Below are 21,593 nucleotides of genomic sequence, written 5' to 3' on the forward strand. Positions count from 1 at the left end.
CCTCACTAGGATGGACATCCAATTACTGACTGGGCCCTTTCAACTCCGAGTGTCTCCTGATGATGCCCTTCAGGCTCTCAGGATCTTACCCACTTTGTTATCTGGATCGGTCTGTCCTCCAGCTTTGGTTCACGGAATGGCTAAACCAACTTTTAGAGAAAGCAAATCTCCCACCTCCCTTCCTCATTCAATAAATGTTTATAAATAAATAGTAATAATAATTAACATTAATTGCATGCTTACTAAGTACCAGGCCCTTCTCTAAGAACTAAACGTATCATTTCATTTTCTCACCAACCTCGTCTGTCAGGCCAGAATATGTTGACTGTCCAAAGTCACAGGGCGAATAAGGGGCGGACACGGATCCTGCCCCGAGGCTGTCCTTGACCTCCGGTCCTTACTGGCCTCCGAGCAACTCCCTGGAGCAACTCCCTGGCGCCAGGCCCTGATGTGTGGATAAACAAATAGGGTCCCTGCCCTCGTTGAGCTTACAGTCGATCACCTGAATGTCTACTTAAAATCATGCAAAGCACTACAAAGGAAAGCTGCACGGTGTGGCGCAGGAGGAAGAGAGGACAGGCTGGAGGGTCAGGAAGTCTGTGCAGACCCTGATATGGCTGCACTGTCTGCTTTTACTTTCCACATAGTCCTGTCCCCCGCTTGATACTTTCTTGTTAATATATTTATTGTGCAATTCTTTTTTTTTTTTAAGATCTATTTATTTATTTAACAGAGTGAGAGAGTGAGAGAGCATAAGCAGGGGTTGCTGCAGGCAGAGGGAGCAGCAGACTCCCCGCTGAGCAGGGAGCCTGACACGGGGCTCGATCCCAGGAGTCCAGGATCATGACCTGAGCCGAAGGCAGACGCTTAACCGACTGAGCCACCCAGGCGCCCCTACTGCCCAACTCTTGCTGTCCTATGTAAAACACCACGAGAGAAGCGACATATCTGGTGCCTAGCACAGTGCCTGGCACGTACCAGGTGCTCAGGAAACGCTTGTGGCCAGGTGACATTTTAGTGGAGATCCAGGCGGACCCTGTGATCTAAGGTGTGGGCTGTGGAAGGAGAAGAGGCTGGGGAAGAAACAGGCCATGCAGTCTGTAGGTCAAAGTTAGGACTGTCTTCTCTATCCTTAGACTAATAGAAAAATACCTACAGGGTAAGTCTGGATGCTTAGCAAGGCAGGCAAGGCCCTTTATGACCTGTCCCGCTAACTCCTTAAGCCAAATCTCTCGTAGTATCCACGGCACTATGGGCCTTCTTTCTGCTACACTGTAATGTGTGCAGGTGCCCAAAAGATCTCCTATTCATAAAATTTCACATCTGCTGTGTCTTTACTCAGGATGTTCTCTCTGCCTGGAAAGTTCTCTCACACACATCTACCTGATAAACACCCACCTAACCTTCCTTCGGAGCCTCCGGTCCCTTCTCTGTGAAGCCTTCCTGACCTCACAGGTGGAAATGACCACTCCCTACGCCTTCTTTTCTACACCGAAGGCACTGCCTGTTTCTACAGCAGTACCAGCATATTTAATTGTTTTATTGTACTTACCTGGATGTCTGTCTTCCTCCACTAGCTGGCAGCTTCTTCAGGGCAGGGACAGCTTTTTCCATCACTAGCAAAAGTCATCAATAAATGCATGAGGATCCTTTCTGTAAGTAACTTTCAGGAAAAGACCACCATACAGCATCAGCATTTGCCGCTACTTCAATGATGTCTTGCTTTCTGGTCCGAGGCGAATCGAAATTTCTTTCCAACAGGCAGGTAAATTGTCGAGGGGATTTCAACAGCTTCTCCTGCCTCAATCATTTTAACCTGAACTACGCAGAATGAACAAAACTCTGTGCAAGTGAGAACTCGTCCAGTCACGTTTTCCCGTCTTTCAAAGGCATTGAGGCCAAGTCTTCAAACCTGAATGTTCACCAAGTACTTATGAAAAGGGTCATTTTTCTTTTTTTCAGTGTAACCTCGCTTTACTTACCCCAGAGGTAGTTGGGATGGCTGAGTATCTACCTGTTGAAAGACTTACCAACTGTTGCCCTTCTTGTGAGAAAACATATCAGACCCTGAATCAGGGGACTGCCTAACTGTCCAAGGTTAACCGCATGCTTATTTAAATAAGCTCTTTTGCTAGTCACTCGGTCCTTCACTCAAGAGTAAGTGAAAATCATGGAGGGAATCCAGGCTCGGTACATTCTGTTCTTTACTAATACCCCAATTTTCAAATCCCCAAGTATTTCTACAAGAACTAAGAATCTGGCCTTAAGGTATTTTTAATTAGGAAAGGACAACAGTAACTTCAAAGTGGATGGATCTTTATGCACGGAGCTTCGGTGAGCTGCCTGTGGAAATGACACGCTGCACTGGTTAATCCTCCTTACTTCATTCGCCTCATGACAATAGTGTGAACTACAGCACATTCTAGACCATCGACCACACATGCGCCAAAAGCAATACCAGAATAACATTATTCAGATAAATTACTAGATTTTTATTTCAGTGTTAGTCTTCTTTCTTATAAGCTAGCAGGTAAATATCTTCTACTCCAAAAGGAACCTCAGCTGGAATAAAAGCTAGACCTGCATATTATCTTAGTATTTTAAGGTTGCACTGTATATTTTAAGGCATAAGGACACTCTAGATTAGAAGTATACATAAATCTTATTAACTACCAAGTTTTCTCTTTTGTTTCATCCTATCTCTACATTCCATCATTCAAATCCTTTAGAATTTGTTTCCTCCGTGATCATTGCTTCCGGGAGAAATCTGGCATAGGATCTGAAGGAAATGCCAGAGTGAAATTTTCCTTAAGATTAATCACACAGGTAAGTAATTTCCCCTTCTTGCCAAACAATATTTTCTAAAACTTCTTAGAAATTCAATAAGACAGAACTGGGTGGTCATGAAAATGTGAATTTTTAGGATTTACTTATTCACTTACACACAACTTTTAAAGGTCTAACTGCTCACCTGGAGCAGTCTGGGGCTCCGTGACTGGCTGGAAAGGGCAATACAAAGAATTCTCCAAAGCTGGTCTGGGTTAAAGAGCGTGGGTAGGACAACCTGTCCGACTGTCCATCCCAGACACCCCGATTCCTATTCCGGTTCCTTTCAAGTGCCTAGGAGCTCAGCAGGGAATTCAGAATCATCGAATGACTCTCAACTTTACAGTACAAATATCAAGACATCAAAATTTTTCATGTATTAAACCTTAAAAGCAGTTTGTCACCAAGGCTAAGAGAGTGCATATGAGATAAGGTAACATACAAGTCTCCCGGAAACGGGCCACACAGTCAGCTTCGAATCCATGTCATCAGCCCTCAGTCAGCTGGGAGTCCCCCTAATGGCGGGTTGTGGGGGGGAGTCTGTAGTTCACAGCAGGAGACAAACAGGCTACTGGGTTTAAGAAGAACCGACTATCAGGAAAGGCAAAACATAACTAAGACTGAAAGAAAGAGAGAAAAAGAGAGAGAGAGAGAAAGAAAGGATGGGGCGCTGGGTGGCTCAGTTGTTAAGCATCTGCCTTCTGCTTAGATCATGATCCCAGGGTCCTGGGATCGAGCCCCACATCGGGCTCCCTGCTCGGCGGGAAGCCTGCTTCTCCCTCTCCCACTCCCCCTGCTTGTGTTCCCTCTCTCGCTATGTCTCTCTCTGTCAAATAAATAAATAAAATCTTTAAAAAAAGAAAGGAACAGGACAAAAAGAAAAGAAGAGAGAGATCACTTGGGAAGAAACTCGGCTTGATTTCGTGTTGGAACGACATGGAGACATCCAGGAAGGTGGCAAGTCTCTGAGTCCCCCAAACCAGGTTTAATCATGACATACTACCCAGAGACACAAGCCAAGAATCGTTAACTCCAAAAATCCAAATTGGTATTATTTCCATTATGTCTCAGTTAAACATCTGCTGTTTGATTCATGAACCATTTTTACCAACACTTGTTAGATTTACCAGAACCAACTACACCATTCCACAGCACCCACGGAATGGTAACCACACTTTCAAATGTGAAGAATTCAAATACAGGTAAATGCACACTCGAAAGAAGTGTGTACGTATATTCCATACGCACACACACATATTACAGTTTGCAAGTAGAACCCAAGTCTCTCAGTACACTGGAAAATTAACACATCTTCCCTTCCCATTCTCTGTCTTGAGACCCTAACGGGAGACAGCTGATGGATAACCAGATTCTGAAAGCATGGAAGATGTGGGCTAAATACAGACCACATGTTCATATTAATATTAATAAAAACAACTACCGTTAATTGAGCACTTAGCTTTCCAAAGGCAAAGTGCTTTAAATCCTCCACTCTGAATAGAGACGGCTCTGTTACCATGTCCAGAATGGCACCTTCACCTCTAGCACTTAGTAGCAACGATGTCAGCAGTTAGCTTGGTAGAAGAAAGACTCGTATTAAGGGGAATAACCCTATTCTGAAGTGGTGACTGGACCAGGACATTTCAATTGGGAGGAAAACACAGTGAACCTGGAGTCTGTGGTCCACAGGCTCTGCTCCCAATTTGACCACTTTCAGACATGTGATCAATATTCTTCTACAAGACTGGAATAATGTCACCTCACGGAATGTCGTGAGAAGCAAAATAAATACAATGAATTAAATAATGGCCAGTTAACGTGGCGCGTAAATTACAAAATACTATCTACAAATCTATGTTCACATTATCATCATCTCTGCATTTGCCGGCAAAACTTGACCTAGAGTTATTTTGGTTATGCATACCAATGCCAAACTCACTCTACTTAGATGGATCATTCCGGAGAGGGGAATCAAATGCAATTTAGGAACTATTTGGGGTTATATAAATTCAGGAAAAGAGACTCTGCATCTAAAGTGCGTTTTCTTTTGGACATTGTTCAGTAATGCTCATCATTTGCCTTATATAAAAAACATATTTAGTTGGAGACTCTTTCCCACATGCTATTCAAAGACTCTCAGCAGATCTGATCTAGTGCAGTAGCTAACGTGAATCATCTGAATAAGCCACAAGTTATGGACTTCAGAGGCCACTGAATGAATGCAAGTTGCCCACCAGTTAGAACATCAAAGTCAAACAAATCACAACATTCAGAGGAAAAGTACATTTCTCATATTGATTTTTCTTACACATGGGATGTTCTGTGAATCACATCACTGATGTTTGCTAACATTGGTCTTATTCTCCTAGAATACGCCACCAAGTTTAATAACTGCTTTTGTTCAACAAGGAAGATAAAAGTCAATTCCTATTGCTCAAGGCAGACTGCATAGTCAAAACAAAAGAAACATCACAGAAAGGGAGAATGGAGAAAGATGTATTAGATATTAATCTCATATTCACTGGGAAAACAGAAAAATCTTTATCTGTCTCTCCTTTCAGAGTTTAAAAGGCTGTGAATTTTCTGTGGCCCTACCCACCCTATAATTCAGAGCTTTTTATCCAAAGCTCTTCCTTTTTACCTTATTTCAGCCATGAAAAGTCTCTCAAGTACTGTCAGTATCAAACAAAAAAACACGTCTCTTCTTGACCTTGCTTCATTCACACCTCTTGATCTCTTTCATTTCCTTTCATAAAAACTCTTCAACATTCCCAGAGACACTAGAGCCTGGAGATAACATACGCTTGTCAGCTTTACTTTCTAATTATAACCTACCTCGCAGATCTGAAAGTCTACTTATGTTTTGTGCCTTTCTTGTAATTTTCTCCAAAATAAAGTCCCTGGGTTCTTAGAGCTAAGTCTAGGTTATGAATTCATTCATCGTTTATTTGATCTTTCAAAAAAGCCATTTCAGGGGGGAGAGGGGAAATCCAATGAACCTAGACTTAAGCAGATGAGCTGATATAAAATGCTTAGAACATTACCCGGCATATAGCAAGTGCTAAATAAGTGCTAGCTGAGATTATTATGATGATGAACACTTCTTGCTACTTTTCCCTGCTTCCCCCATCAATATTCCTTTATTCCCAACATGCCTTCCTCGGGCACTCCACCCTACTGGCCTGCTATGTGCTGTGGGGAAGAGGTGCTGGATGTACATGATAAATAAGCCGCAGTCGTTGGGTCTCAACAGTTGAGAATTCTCTAGGGAAGAGATACAGATGAAGAATTATATGGCGATACCACAAGGGCCTATTAACCATGGTTAGAAAGTGATAGCTTGAAAGTACTATCACATGGAAGAAGACACACTGAGCTCTCCCAGAGAGGAGAATTATGAGCAACAGGTTGGAGCTATGAGGGTGCAGACTCTGGCTCCGTATAAGGAAGACATTTCCAATGGCCGGGCTGCCCACCTAGGGAACCAGCTACCTTGGCAATCAGTGATAACCGTGTAAGCAGTATCTGCCCGGGGTATTGTAAAAATGAAAGCGATCCAACACAAAAGAAATCGTCAACATTCTTGGACGATTTACTAACAGAGGAACAGTGGAGGAGAAGATTCTTTAAGCTCTGTTTTCTGTTCGCACACACAGCTCCACAGTTCGGCCCAGTGGTGGATCCTGTCTGTGACTGCAGTAACGGTGAAGGAGAGGCAGGCCACTGCAGTAAGGAAACCCCCACCTGTCCAGTCCGCACACGGGTGAGGAGAAAAGGAGAACCCAAGGCCAGATCTTTGGGTACAAAGGTGCTTTTACCACCTCTCGAGTGAAAGATTGAAGGCACAGGTGGGCTATGAATAGAGCCCATATAATTTCTTGTCCAAACTGGAACAGTGGAGAGGGGAAAAGGTGGCATTATTAATAATCATGCCAGGAACACAAGCATAAACGAGGACATATGGTCGACCCAGCTATCAGTGGGTAGTTACAGAGAGAAATGTGAGCCAGAGAATGCCTGAGGCAGAAATTGGAGCCAGGATCTTGGGTAAAGATCTAAGGGTGAAATCAAAAGTAGAAATCATTAAAGCAGTGGTTCTCAATCAGGGGCGATTTGATCCCCAGGGAACATCTGGCAATGTCTGAAGACATTTTCAGTTGTCACAACTCAGGGGTGTGTTGCTAATACCAGCCGGTGGGTAAAGACCAGGGATGCCAGGCGACACCCCACAAAGCACGGGACAGCCCCTCACAACAAAGTCAGCCAACCCGCGCTGGCAAGAGCGCCAAGGCTGAGAATCCCTATATTAAAAATTAAAAGATCTGCCAGCAGAAACATATGAAACATCTGCACTTCGAAAGAAAACTGCAGAAAATATTCAGACCTTACATGACAAAGAGTTAATAATCCGATCTGCACACATTAGAACGTACTGGAAACACAGATGGCCAATGAACATTAAAAGCCTCCCCCCACCAAAAACAAAAAACTCCACCTCTTAAGTAATCAAAACAACTTGAATTAAAAGGACGCACCTAACGTTACCTGCAAACCTGGCCCAGACTTCCTAACATGCAGTGTTGGGGATGAGCCCTTCACATGTGCCACACAGAAGCATATGGTGATTTAAAACAAGCAAACACACAAACAAAAGACCTTCTGGGAAGGAATTTCTCTGCACTTACAATATATATCTTGTTTGATTTTAACTTTTTATTTTGTTTTTTGTTTTTTTAAAAGATTTCTTTAAAGAGAGAGTAACAGAGAGTGGGAACAGATGGTGGGGGAGAGAGAATCTCAAGCAGGCTCCGTGCTGAGTGTAGAGCCCAACGTGGGGCTCGATCTCACAACCCTGAGATCATGACCTGAGCTGAAATCAAGAATCGGATGCTTAACCGACTGAGCCACCCAGGCGCCCCTTAACTTTTTATTTTAAAAACTACATATCTTTTAACACATGATTTTAGTAATTTATTGAAAGAAATAGCTAAGGACACACTCAAATATTTAGCTACAAGAATTTCAGCTCATCGTTACATCATGATTTACATGGGCAAAAAAGTGGAAATCCCTAAAACGTCAAATAAAGAGAGACTGATTAAACAAATCAAGGTATACCTATATACAATCATGTCAGAGCGAATATTGATGTGGGAAAGTGTTCACGATACATTACTTAAAGGAGAAGGGTATATAGTAGCTATATGTATTACACATATAAATCATTTCTATGAGGAATTAACATATGTGTGGAGTTTGTATGTGTATAAAAGAAAAGCCGACAATAATAGAAGTCAAAACGTTAACAAGTGAATCTATTTGGGTGGTGCGATATAAGCACTACAAAGTCAGGGGTTTCCGTGTGTCCTCTGCTGTAATTCTGAAACACAGAGCAGTGCCTGGCACAAGGAAAACATAAAATAAAGAATGTTATTGTTATTTCTGCTTATTTATATTTTCTCACTGATCTGCAATGGAAATCTTATTTGCATAACACTTTGTTTTAAATGTTGCTTTTAAAAAGAATATTCAGAGGCGCCTGGGTGTCTTAGTCAGTTACGCAACTGCCTTTGGCTCAGATAATGAATTCAGGGTCCTGGGATGGAGCCCCGTGTCAGGCTCCCTGCTCAGCGGGGAGTCTGCCTCTCCCTCTGTGCGTGCTCTCTCTCTCTCACAAATAAATAAAATCTCTAAAAAAAAAAAAAAAAAGAATAATTCAAAGGCAAAACAGAATCTTTTACAAATAGAAATGGGAGTAATTCCACCTACTTCACAGGGTAGTAAGGTTTAAATAATAATTTATGTAAATATGCTTTGTAAACTCTAAAACACTGCATGAATGTCAGCAATTAGTTATTTTGTTAAGCCCCTACATTCCAAGTGAAATCAGTCTCATATATGCTTTGGCTGGCAGCCCTCACCTCATCCATGTCACTTCTCCTATCTTGTCCTCTGAAAACACTTAGAAATGTGCATGGAGGCTTCAGAAGCCCAAGGCTGCAACAGAGCATGGATTGCGAAAGTGGGGGGCACCTCCATCAGGAGGAAGCGCAGGTCACCAATAAAATGGATCCTGCAGAAATGTATTTATTGACATCCACTCCTAACCTCTATTAAAAAAAATCATCTCTATGTAACATATGTAAAACAATCCCAAATACAGTTTATTATAACAATATCTACTATGTCAAATACTCAATTATGCTGATAATTTTCTGACAAGTTATCTTTTTCAATTTTTTAAATTCATTCCACTTGAATTTACTCAGCTTTTCACTCTGAGTCACTTGTTTCTCAAGATTCGATCAGTCAAAGCCATCTATCACATTTCATCTTTCAGTTGCTAAATTTTATGGATGGCTTTCATCCTTTGAAGGCACACCTGCTTTCAGGCCTCACTATGGTTTCAAACGAAGCATGCATATATTTTACAAAACATGGATGTAATTCCTTCTCACATTTTAATGTTAGTGGTTTCTTATATATATATATATATATATATATATATATATTTATGCACTAGTCATTACTTCATAAATCAGAAGCTGAAGCACATTTATTTTCTCTCCCGAAAACAAACGTAGGAACTGTTTTCCAAAGCTTTATTTTTCCTACTTTCACAGAGAGATCACAGAAGTAGGGTACAAAGAAGAAGCACTCTAAATTAATAACAGCTAAAAGAAGTATTTAAAAATTATGAAATATTGGGCGCCTGGGTGGCTCAGTTGGTTAAGTGACTGCCTTCGGCTCAGGCCATGATCCCGGGGTCCTGGGATCGAGTCCCACATCGGGCTCACGCCTCAGCGGGGAGCCTGCTTCTCCCTCTGACCCTCTCCCCTCTCATGCTGTTTCTCACTCGCTCTCTAATAAATAAATAAAATCTTTAAAAAAAAATGAAATATTATTTGAATCCTTTCATAAATGCAGACAGAAATTTTTTTTCTCCCACAGAACTCTGTTAGAAGCTGAAAACTTTTATCCATACCAACCACATATATGCATTCTTTAAGTTGGATACCAGCTCCCTAAGAAAACAGCAAGCTCTGGCTTTTCACCAGCAACTATTTCTTCATCTACCTGCTATTCAAAACTCACTTAGAGGTTTGTTGCCCGGTGCTCTTCGCTCTGCTTACACTAATTAAAGGCCCTAGTGAAAATGTTCTCGCCTTCCTTTATTTTATGTGACTGCTTACTAATACTAGAACTAAAATCCTTCCAACAAAATTGAGAAAATATTGTAATTCGGGAAGCTTACCATTACCATAATGACAGTGGAACTCAACAATGACGGTGATCATTGAGATGTTTAAGTACTGTGATGTTTCCAAAGGAAACTGGAGCCCAGGATGAGTGGAAGGAGGCGGTATGAGGAATATGAGGAAATGAAGAAATTAAGGGCCCATGTCACCCACAGCACCGAAGAAGCCTGCGGGGGATGAGCGACCATGGAGGAGGGCGTGGAGTGTTCCAAAGGAAGAACTGGAGAGCTGAGTGAGTGAGTGCAGAACAGGGCTAGGAAGCCAACCTAAGAAGGGAATGCTAACAGAAAGAGGCAGACAACGCGATTTGTCGATTCCAGAAAGAATCCCATCATGTTGTAGTCTGAGTCTTCTCAGTAGTCTGAGCCGCACAGACCCTAAATCACCCCTGTAGCAAATATACTTCCTACAGATGATAAAACAAAGCAGCCAAACGCATTTAGACTTTTAAAATTTCTAACACCTTAGCTTATGTTCGGTTTCTGGAAATTTCTGCTGAAATGTAAATCATTCTATTTTTTTCTCTCTAGATATTGTCTTGCTAGTGACAGACCTTTTTTTCCACGATAAGATCTTGAACTACCTTTTTTTAGGGCAGGGGATGGGAGAGGGACAGCAGCTCAAACTCAAGGAAACTATTTTTTTTATAATGTTTGGGGACTTCTAAACCATTTGGTGCTTATTAGTTAGTTGTTACTGTTTTTCTAAATGTCTACACTTTCATTTTAAATTTTTATTTAAATCTATATAATTTAAGCAGGAGACAGCAGCTAGTGTCTCAAGGGTAAGTACAGCTCTTCACCTGAAAACTAGAATGTGTTCCTCGCTTAATCTCGTGACCTAGATTTATAACTAAATAAAAGTAGTAATTTAAAAAATATTTTGAGAAATAGACGCAAAATAGCAACACAAATCCATTTTGCTTATATTGCTTTCTATTCAAAATTTCATTAAAAACATGTTCATTGTGAAACCAGGATTCTTCTCTTAGCCAAGCAACAAGGGAGGAGAGCAGAAGGAAGAACAGCTTGGAAGAGCTGCCCGGTGGTTTACAAGATACAAGATGGGACGGTACGTATGGAGTGTGGCAGGATTAGTCGGACCTCCCTATAAGACTGTTTGGACATTAAAAATAGTAACAAAAATGGTAACAAAAAATAAACCTTATTTGAAATGGATTGATCCCTCCCCAAACAGCTGATTACACATTGTGAAAGCATAATGATTTGAGGCATCATCAAATTAAAATTCCCGTATTTTACAGAATACCAGCTTATATATCCACCCGGCCACGCTGTTTTCCTACTCGTAAGTTGAATTCCTGTTTTAAAACCGGGCCAAGTCCTCGTGGGTGTTCTGGTGATGAAAACGACTTTACTTAAGTTTTAGCCAAGACTTTTTCACTCTGGTATCTGATGAAAAAGGATGCATGGGGGCACACACCACAATGACCAGGCAGGGGTGGGGGGAGAACTAAGTTTTAGACAACAATTTTGATGTTTAAAATAAAAGGGGGACAAAACGATGCATTAAAAATAATATGCTAATTAATTTTTTAAAATATTCTGTGATTCCACACACACCAAGTTTACTGAATACTGAATTACTGCTTTTTTTAAAAAGCTGGATATGCTTGTTTAGAATACATTATTGGGGCGCCTGAGTGGTGCAGTCAGTTGAGCGTCCGACTCTTGGCTTTGGCTCACGTCGTGATCTCAGGGTCATGAGATTGAGCCCCGCATCGGGCTCCACGCTCAGTGTGGAGTCCGCTTGGGATTCCCTCTCTCCTTCTGCCCGCCCCCCGTGAAATAAATAAATAAATCTTAAAACAAATACATTGCTGTATATGTAAACACATGCAAACAAAGCAAACCAAAGAAAGAAGAACACAGAAAATGATAAGCTCAGGGAAATGTGCATGAACCGGAGGAGAGCAGAAAGTCTGACGGCTCTGAAAACGCTTCTAACCCAAGGACTCCTGGTCAGTTGAAGCAGATACACGACTGCTCTCTCACCCAAAAACCATTCACCTCAAGAGATGAGACAGATCAGCTCTGCTACCCAGAGACCTCTATAGGAGACGCAGTGTCCGAAGTTCCTGGAACGTCTCCATCTGTATATGCGGTTTGGTAAGTCATTTTTTAAAAAAAATGTGACAATACCACAGTCTAGGAAAAAGTAGTAATACCACGATTGAACTGAAAAGTGGCCCACTCACCTGATTGATGGAGTTGGCTGCACAGGATGCAAGGCCTGTGCCCAGAGAAGTAAGCAGAAAGCAGGGCCAGTCAAAAGGTCCTGGGGCCAGTGCAAATCCGGCCGAAGTGGTGCTGACGACCAGAGCTGCAAGACAGAAAGAGAGCAGACGTCTCATCACTGAAGCACAGTCCGGACTATAAACTCCAAAAACCCAGCCCTCTTCCATAGAAACCAACCCATTTCATCAGTGACACAAACTACGGGCTAATCCTCTCTCATTAAAAAAATTAAAATTTTTTTTTCTGATTATCAAAATTCTAGGTGTTCATTATAGAAAAATGCTAATTTTCCTTTAATGCCATTATACTCAAGAGTAAAAAAAAAAAAAAAAATCAATGTTCCAGATCCAAACATTCTCTTATTCATTCAACAAACACTTACTGAATGAATACCTAATTCGTGATCAGTACTGTGCTGATCAGGCAGTATATGGGATAAAGGTCTGAAAGGGCTCCTTCCTGCTCTCAGGAACTTTACTTGACAGGGAGCTGAGTGTCATACATCAATAATTCTAACACAGAGCAGCATATAATAAGTGTCCCAATTCTGGGACAAGCTTCGGACCACCTGAGCAGAGGCTCACCTGTAAAAGACGATGATTCTGGGATCCAGATAATGGTTAGAGGATGACCAGAGGGAGAGGATAATTGTACAGCCACCAATGGGAACAGAGGGATAGAAGCAAAACCATGTAATTCAAGCATCCGCTAAGGCTGGTCCTTCCTTTAGGCCCTGGTCCTTCTTTGCTGGGGGTTTACAGAAGCCGACAGGTCCAGAAAGTGTCCAGGGGCGGTACTGATATGGGGCTGTAGAAATTCACTGCAAAAAGGATCACCAGTGGTAGGCTGATCGGAGAAGACTTCAAGAAGATGGCATTTACACTGGACCTTCACGAGGGGAGGTAAGAAAAGGAGGAGAATGGTAGGGTGGGTGACATCACAGGTGGTTGGATAGTTCCAAGAACAGGCGCAGGGGCAAGAAAGACCAATGTCAGGAGTCTAAAGGAATCTGACGCCATCTGCCAGGATTTCAAACCAAACACGCAGGAAGCACTACTGAGTCTCTCGTCTCTTGCCCTGCTCGACACCCCATCAACTGCAGGGTACTGTGTTTCAGATCCCCCCTCTAATGCCACCATCAAGCCCACTGACTCACAACCAGGGATGGTTCTGCCCCCCGGGGACACTGGGCAACGTCTGGAGACATATTTGGTTGTCATGCTGGAGGTGGGCAGACACTGGCCAGGGATGCCTCTAAACATCCTCCAGCACGCAGGGCAGCCACCACAACAAAGAATTTTCTGGCCCAAAACGTCAGGAGCGCTGAGGCTGAGAAACACGTCATCTAGTCCAACTATCATCTTGTCTGGACAACGGCAAGAGCCGGTCCCCTGAGTGACCTCCTCGCTTCCACCTTGCCTCTCTCCCAAATGATATTTTATTTTTCTTTCTTTCTTTATTAGATTTATTTATTTGACAGAGAGAGAGCGCGCGCACAAGCAGGGGGAGGGGCAGAGGGAAAAGCAGACTCGCCGCTGAGGAGGGAGCCTGATGTGGGGCTCGATCCCAGGACCCCAAGATCATGACCTGAGCTGAAGGCCGACGCGTAACGGACTGAGCCACCCAGCTGTCCACCAAGCGATATTTTAAAAATAGAAGGCGATCATATCAGTCTGCTTCGAAAGTCCCTTGACACTACACCTGGACTGAAAGGCAAAGTTTCCTCTGCCGTGTGGATGCGTCCTGTGCCTCTCTCTAGCCCACTCACTGTTCTCCATCGGGAGGGCCTTCTGCTCTCTAAGCAGGCCAGGTTTCTTGCCTGTGGGTTCCTGCCCCCTTCCATATCCTTCAGATCTCGTCTCAAATAGGACTTCTTTTTTATTTTGAGAGAGAGAAAGAGAGCACGTGAGTGGGGGTGGGGGCGGGAAGAGAAGGGGCAGAGGGAGAAGGAGAATCCCAAGCAGGCTCCAGGCTCAGCACCAAGCCTGACACGGGGCTCGATCTCACGACCCTGAGATCATGACCTGAGCCGAGATCAAGAGTCAGCGCTTGGGCGCCTGGGTGGCTCAGTTGGTTAAGCGACTGCCTTCGGCTCAGGTCATGATCCTGGAGTCCCGGGATCGAGTCCCGCATCAGGCTCCCTGCTCAGCAGGGAGTCTGCTTCTCCCTCTGACCCTCTTCCCTCTTGTGCTCTCTCTCATTCTCTCTCTCAAATAAATAAAATCTTTAAAAAAAAAAAAAAGTCAGCGCTTAACCAACTGAGCCACCCAGGCGCCCCTCAAATATGACATCTTAGGGAGGCCCTCCCCAGACACTCCTTCAGGCAGGAGCTGACTACGTGGTTCGCCACTACGACTTCTAGGGCTATGGCTAGGCCACATCCGGAGGAAGGGATGGGGGAGGAAGAGTGGGGGCTGCCAGACGGCAGGGTCTCAAGCTGAGTAGTTTGCAAGTTGTCTGGCTGGCGGAGAGAGTCACTGACAGCCCAATGCAAGGGTGTGACCTGTCACTGGAAGGTTAGCCCTGAAGCAGTGGGCACTGCGATTTACTACAGGCAGAGGGTTTTTCAGAGAAACAACTGGAGAGGCTCTACTGTTAATCAACTCTAAGGGGAGTGAAAGCGGGACTCAAATTGATATAAGGGATATTGTGATTGGTCACTTGTTAGGACTTGGTAATTGCGAGAAGGAGAAAGACAAAACAAAATAACAACAAAAGAGGATAAAAGGTAAAGTGTTGCACCACAGGGTGACTTGGAGAAGCGTTATAACAGTAACAGAAAGAAATCCATCCCAGGAGAGGTGATCCAGCTGGCTGGTCTTGACAAAATGTGCTGCTTTTGAAGAACCACAGGATATCCATGTAAAAATGTACAGAAAGTGACGGAAGATGAAACCAGAGCTCAGGAAAGAGCCTGGGGAGGCAGGAGGGAGGCACGAGGCTCTCGAGTCACCTTCCCAGAGACCATGGCTGAGCCCAAGGGAATGGATGAGATAATTAATGAGGTACAGTGGAAAGAAGTGTATAAAAAAATGTCAGAACTTCAGGGAACCTGGGTGGCTCGGTTCGTTAAGTGTCCGACTCTTGATTTCAGCTCAGGTCATGATCTCAGGGTTGTGAGGTCAAGCCCAGCCTCGGGCTCTGTGCTCCGTGGGGAGTCGGCTTGTGTTTCTTTCCTTCTGCCCTCTCCCTGCTCGTGCTCACTCTCTTTAATAAATAAATAAAATCTCTTTAAAAATGTCAGAACTTCACAGATGGGGGAAAAGGAAACCGTGTCACAGAACATCACAAAACCCAGACAAAGAACATCACAAGAACCAGGAGGATGAGGTGCGGTGATGGGACCCCAGGAAGCTCGACCAGAGGCACCACCACTGACGGCAACAAGAAATGATCAGGAAACTGACCGCTCCTCCTAATGATCACGAATTGGTTGGCACTCCCTTCAATCTAGTTTTATCAGCAGCATATAGAAACTCTTTCCTGTTTTACCATATGGACAAGCCCTTAATGTCTAGACTGGACACAGGTTTCTTGGCATTTCTGTGTTTCTTTGATTGGGCTCAATGACAACGTGCAAAGGTGACTTGAGTACATGTGTGTAGACGGTCACCTGAAACCAGAATATGTCCTTTGGCCAGAAAGTCCCTCCTTTAACAATGTCGTCCCCAAACGTGGTGTGCGTCCACATCTCCTGGGAGGACAAGTACAGGAATGGGCACGCAGGTTTGGATAAAAGGTTACAAAAAGGCAAGCAGCAGATTAGGACCTGAAGGCAAACAGGAGAAAAGAGGCTAGCCTGGGCCAGGAAGCATGCTCAGCTCCCCACTCCTGTCCTCGGCTCTGGGGTGCAGTGTGCTCTGGCCCACGTCCAGTACCACGAGTGGGGGGCACAGGACTCTCACCTAAGTCCAGACCAGCGAACAGCCACACGGAGACTTACATCCAGAAGAAAATGCCACGTGACTCCAGGCTCGCCCACAGCCCCTGCAGGTTCAAGTAAGAGGACATTCTACCCACGCACGACAGGGAAAGAACGGCCCCTCACTTCACGGCCCACCGAGCCATACCTGCACTTATATAATGACTCTTAAGGCAGGCACCTGTTTTAGAGCAACAAAACTCCTTTTAGAATACTCAAAACAGCTCCCTTCTGTGAGGAGGCTTTTTCATTCTTTATAGATACACGCCATCAATCACCAAGCCTTGTGGACAGGCCAGTGTCCTGGAATGAGTCGTCTTGCTTCTGCACAACTCAAGAGCTCTCCAGAGAGGTCAGGCGACTCCTCACTTATCACCGTGTGCGGTGACAAGCCAGGAGTGGGAAAAAAAAGGCTGGTAACACCCAGGTTACTTCTCAACTCAACCACCCAGGAAGACAGGTTGATGGTGTGTCACTGGGAGAATTGGAAGGAAAAGAGACAGGAGGGCTTTTCCTCTCAAAATGAACTAAGTAAATTGCTCCCACCCATAGACTTGATCGGTTGAAATAATTTTTTTTTTTTTAAGATTTACTTATTTATTTGAGAGAGAGAGAGAGAGAGAGAGAGAGGGAGAGTGCAGCAGGGAAGGGCAAGGCAGAGGGAGAGAAAGCATCCCAAGCAGACTCCCAGCTGAGCGTGGAGCCCAACACGGAACTCGATCCCATGACCCTGAGATCGACTTGAGCCGAAATCAAGAGTTAGATGCTTCACCAACCGAGCCACCCTGGGCCCCTAAAATAATGCTTGACTCTATGGTGAAGCCTTGAACCTTAAACCAAAAGTAGACTATTTGTAAACAACCATGGGAGTTAAAAGAGCACAGAAAATGCATAATTATTTTCTCAATATAAAATTAGTAAAATCCAGAGTCACCAAAGTAACTTTAGCTATCTCTCAATATTCACATCAACATTTTGTATTGTGTTTTATAAACAAATAAAAAGAAAGAGCAATTTCCACCGTAGTGGAAGAGACAGCACAATAATCACTGAACTGTCAAGATAAAAATGGTGCAAGAAGAAAATTCACTTTGTTTAAACCCAGAAAGGCTGTGTAGCTACATGAAAATAAAACCGTTAGTTCAGAGGAGAAAGTATCTTGTTTTTCTTTTTACTTGCCCCGGAGTTTGACTGAGTGATGAACGATACAAAAAGCACATCAAATTTTGACTAACGGGTCAACTCATAAGAAGAGACAGAAAGTGATATGCAAAAAACTGATAAAGGGAAAGGACTAAGTTTTAGTAAGACCTAACAATGACTCAGTTTGCAAAATGGAAACACTGCCTAATTTAAAACTGTACAAATCGTAATGTACATTAAAAACTGATCAACACTATTATTATAATTATTATTATTGAGGAGGAAACCTGCATTTTGTAACACGTTTAAACACTGAACTCTAACAAAGAATGTATTTATACTTACTTCATCAAGGCAATTAATTTAAAGAAAGAGGAAGGCAGAAAGGATTGATACACTGTACAAGTAAAATTGACCAAAGCAATACTCTCATACAGCACTGCTAACAACTGTAATTAAACTTTTCATTGATTTCCTGGGATTCATTACATGGAATCATTCTGCAACACCAGGATCTCATTAAAAGTGAGTGTAATATATTCTTTCATTAATAACACTTGAAATTATATTTTATTTGGTAATCTCATATTCTGTCCCTTCATGTGTAAGCATAAAATCAATGCTGCCAACGAAGCGTGACCCATCCGATAAGAGGCCCAGGGGCCCTGGACGGCAAGCCTTGGGATGACTCTGGAAGGAAGTCAGGAGGAGGAATATGCCCACCCCCCATGAAGCCCAACCCACCACCATTCCCGCTCCTGGGTGGGTGTCCAGCCAGTGAACCACAAGCACCGGCATGCACAGAGAGTCAGCGGCAGTCCGTAAAGGTGCTTAGGATATAGGCAGTCCTGACTCTCTGGCCCAAGCTCAGTCTGCTGCAGTCCTACCAATCTCTTCCGAACCAGAAGGCCTGCCTTAAGACCCGCCTTCTTCCAGAGCCCATCATTCACAGGAGTAAACAAATACGTTCTCTTGTCTGCCCGCCTTCTCCAGAGAGAAGTTCTTACTTACACTCTGTATAACATGTATTTATTCTGAAACAGTCCCAAGTACACCTGTCCCCTTGGGCTGGAAGAAAGCAAAAGTCCCTGATGGGAACTGCCTAGGAGAGCCACATGGCAAGGAACTGGGAGGGCCCAGAGGAGCGCAGTCCAGGCCAATAGCTGGAGGGGAACAGCGAGCCTAGAAGAAGACGCCAGGTGAGAACCACACCCCAGACCATTGTGCTGATTTCAAGCTGGGAAATAACTGTGTGCTGCTTTAAACTGCTAACTTGTAGGGCGCCTGGGTGGCTCAGTCGGTTAAGCGTCTGCCTTTGGCTTGGGTCATGATCCCAGGGTCCTGGGATCGAGTCCTGCATCCGGCTCCTTGCTCAGTGGGGAGCCTGCTTCTCCCTCTCCCTCTGCCTGCCACTCCCCCCGCCTGTACTCTCTATGTCAAAAAATATGTAAAATCTTTAAAAAAATAAATAAATAAAATAAAAAAAACTGCTAAGTTGTGGTAACTTGCTTTGCAGGCAAAGAAAAGTAGCGCACACCGTGAGGAGGGTGGCATTTAGGAACGGCCAGTCTATCAACAACGCAGAGAATGGATTGCAGTGGAGGAAAATTTACTCAGAGGACCAAGAAAAGGCTAGGGCAGTGCGCTGGGTGGGAGGCGGTGAGGGCCTGGGAAGGACAGTACAGAGGTGCAGATAAGCAGTTTGAAGGCTCTGGCACAGGCCTTCTGTAGGGAACTTAGGGTCAACTAGCGTAATCTCTGTCCTGATCTCAGAACACCCGGGACAACCTTCTGGATGGAGGCGCTCTCCAAATCTGGGGACAGGAAGTTATTCTCCCTTCTGTACAGAAGAGCTCTAGCTGCTGGACAGTTCTCTCTCCACTGAGTCAAATCCGCTTCCTTGAAATACCTCCCTGTCGCTTCTCTCTTCTCGAGCGACACCAAAGGACCCCTCTCTCAGCACAATCCTTCAATCACCCAAAGGCAACGATCCCACCACCTTGGTTTCCCCAAGCTAAGTGTTCCTAGGGACCAACAACTCTTGACTTCTGACTCTTGTCCATGCTACATGACACCTTTAAGAGACACACTTAGTGTTTCACTGTACCAAAACCACTAAGTACAATGCCCAGCAAAAAAGGACTTAGTAAGTGGCGCTCTTGGTAATTCTTGAAATGTGCTTTCTAGAATTCTAGGTGAAACAGGTCTCTGGCCACTTAGCTTAGACTTAACATTTCAAAGCATTGCCTTAAGGAACTTGGAGAGACAACAAAACACTGCCTACAAGCTCCGAAGGCCTCTATGTTGTGACCCCACTTATTTCTCTGTGGCTCCAGGAGAGTGACTGGAGAGCAGTCCTTCCATAAATGTGGACTAAAAATGATAACAGTAAAAAACAAAACTTACGTTTGTGAAGCACTTTACAGTGCCAAAGTGCTTTTATGTGTATTTAAAGCTTGAAAGCCCTACACTTCAAAAAAAAAAAACGAAGGGTACGGATAACTCAGGGACATGGGAAGAAACCATGAGAACTTTCACTTATATTTGACTTTAATTATTTTAAAACACACATTATGCTTATCTTAAAATGAACACAGTGCATTGGTATAAAAGTACATGAATTTCATTTACAAATAACTCTTCACTTTTCTGCTATATGTGACATTCATACACAATAGCATAAACATTATAAACGTATGTATGTGCACGACAGGAAGGAAGGAAGGAAGGAAGGAAGGAAGGAAGGAAGGAAGGAAGGAAGGAAGGGAGGGAGGGAGGGAGGGAGGAAGGAAGGAAGGAAGATTTTTTTAAAGGCTCAATACTTTGAGAACTACTGGTCTTTGAGCACAAGCATAATGAAGGCACTTTATTTCCTGCGATCATCAGTTAAAAATAACTATAAGGATGGTATTAAAAAACTGGTCATCTACCAACTGATTTTATCTCTATTTTAAAACCTCACTAATTTTGTTTTTTTTTTTTTTTAGCATGGGCTCCTAAAGAATTAAATGAAAAACAAAATTCCAATAAATCAATTTGGATAATTATCAACTCTGGTAAAAGATTTTGTCACAAGATTAAAACCCCTGGCTAAATTAGAGTTTGAGATTCTCTACAGATTTCAAATTATCCTTGTGATCTACTATGTCTCATTACCCCTGAGAGCAGATACCATGCAACACTGGAATCCAAATCCTACAAATTTGAGACGTATTCTCTTTAAGGCTCTTGCATGTACAAAGCTGATAGGAACAGGCAGTTAATGAACCTCTACGTGGTTTTGTTTATGCGTGTGTCCAAGCAATGGAATCCGTTCTGTTGGCTGATCTCGAGGTTCAAAATGATGTAACTTAATTAGGAGGCAGGAATTAAGTCTTTTCTGATTTTAAAATGAGCGGGTAGTTTTTACTTAATAGCTGTACTTAAGATTTCCTCCTCTCTCTTCGTTTCTATTAACAGCTTAAGCTTCAAATGATTCAATTTCTAATGCACGTGAGTTTTTTAGGCTTCCTGGCTTGGCAGCGGTCTTCGAACCTCTTGACACAGTCCTCTACCAACACACATATCAAAGAAGGTGGTAATTCTTCTGCTTACTGCTAAATTCAGATGAAAAGTCAGCTGATGAGAGACAAGGTATTTTTCTGCTCAGCCACATTAAAGGATATCAATCAGGGATAACTGATTACAAACCATAACAGCTCTGGTTAAAAGATAAGACTTTTTATAGAGATTTTGAATAACACAGCCGCAAAATTAAGAACTTCCTTAAGAGGGCCTTCCTGTTTCCCTCTGTCTTTTTTTCCATATACTTAACGACCAAAGCCAGTCCCAAAAAATCCTGGGACCAAATTAAAACTCATACTTCAAATTGATTGAGCAATACTGTTACCAAAATGAAACATTTAAGTATGGTCCCCAAGGCAATTCACCAGGAAGCATTTGGTTTGCATTTACAGTCAGCATTCAGAAAAGGGAAATGAAATATCTATCAGGTCTGTTTAAATAAATACATAAATAAAACCTGTTTATATCTAAGTTAATAATGCAACACTGAATGAGATCCTAAAATTGTTCTCTGAATTAGTTTTTCCTTGAACCATCTAAGCTTTTTATTTTGTCATCCTATTTTTAGGGTTTTTTCCCCCCTTTTCAATAAAGAAATACTTCTTCTTAATATACTTAATA

General features: G+C 43.1%; 1 protein-coding gene across 1 annotated transcript in view; it reads right to left on the reverse strand.

Annotated features, from left to right (window-relative positions):
• Positions 1-21,593, reverse strand: part of COX10 (cytochrome c oxidase assembly factor heme A:farnesyltransferase COX10) — a 126,465-nt gene that overhangs the window by 85,163 nt on the left and 19,709 nt on the right. The window contains exon 4 of the mRNA XM_028089050.2: positions 12,304-12,428. Coding sequence (XP_027944851.1) covers positions 12,304-12,428 — 125 coding nt within the window. The remainder of the gene's footprint in view (positions 1-12,303; positions 12,429-21,593) is intronic.

This window comes from Eumetopias jubatus, unplaced genomic scaffold (assembly GCF_037043125.1).
Source record: "Eumetopias jubatus isolate StellerSeaLion01/CBP00866 unplaced genomic scaffold, mEumJub1_p1.0 scaffold_10, whole genome shotgun sequence".
NCBI classification, from domain to species: domain Eukaryota; kingdom Metazoa; phylum Chordata; class Mammalia; order Carnivora; family Otariidae; genus Eumetopias; species Eumetopias jubatus.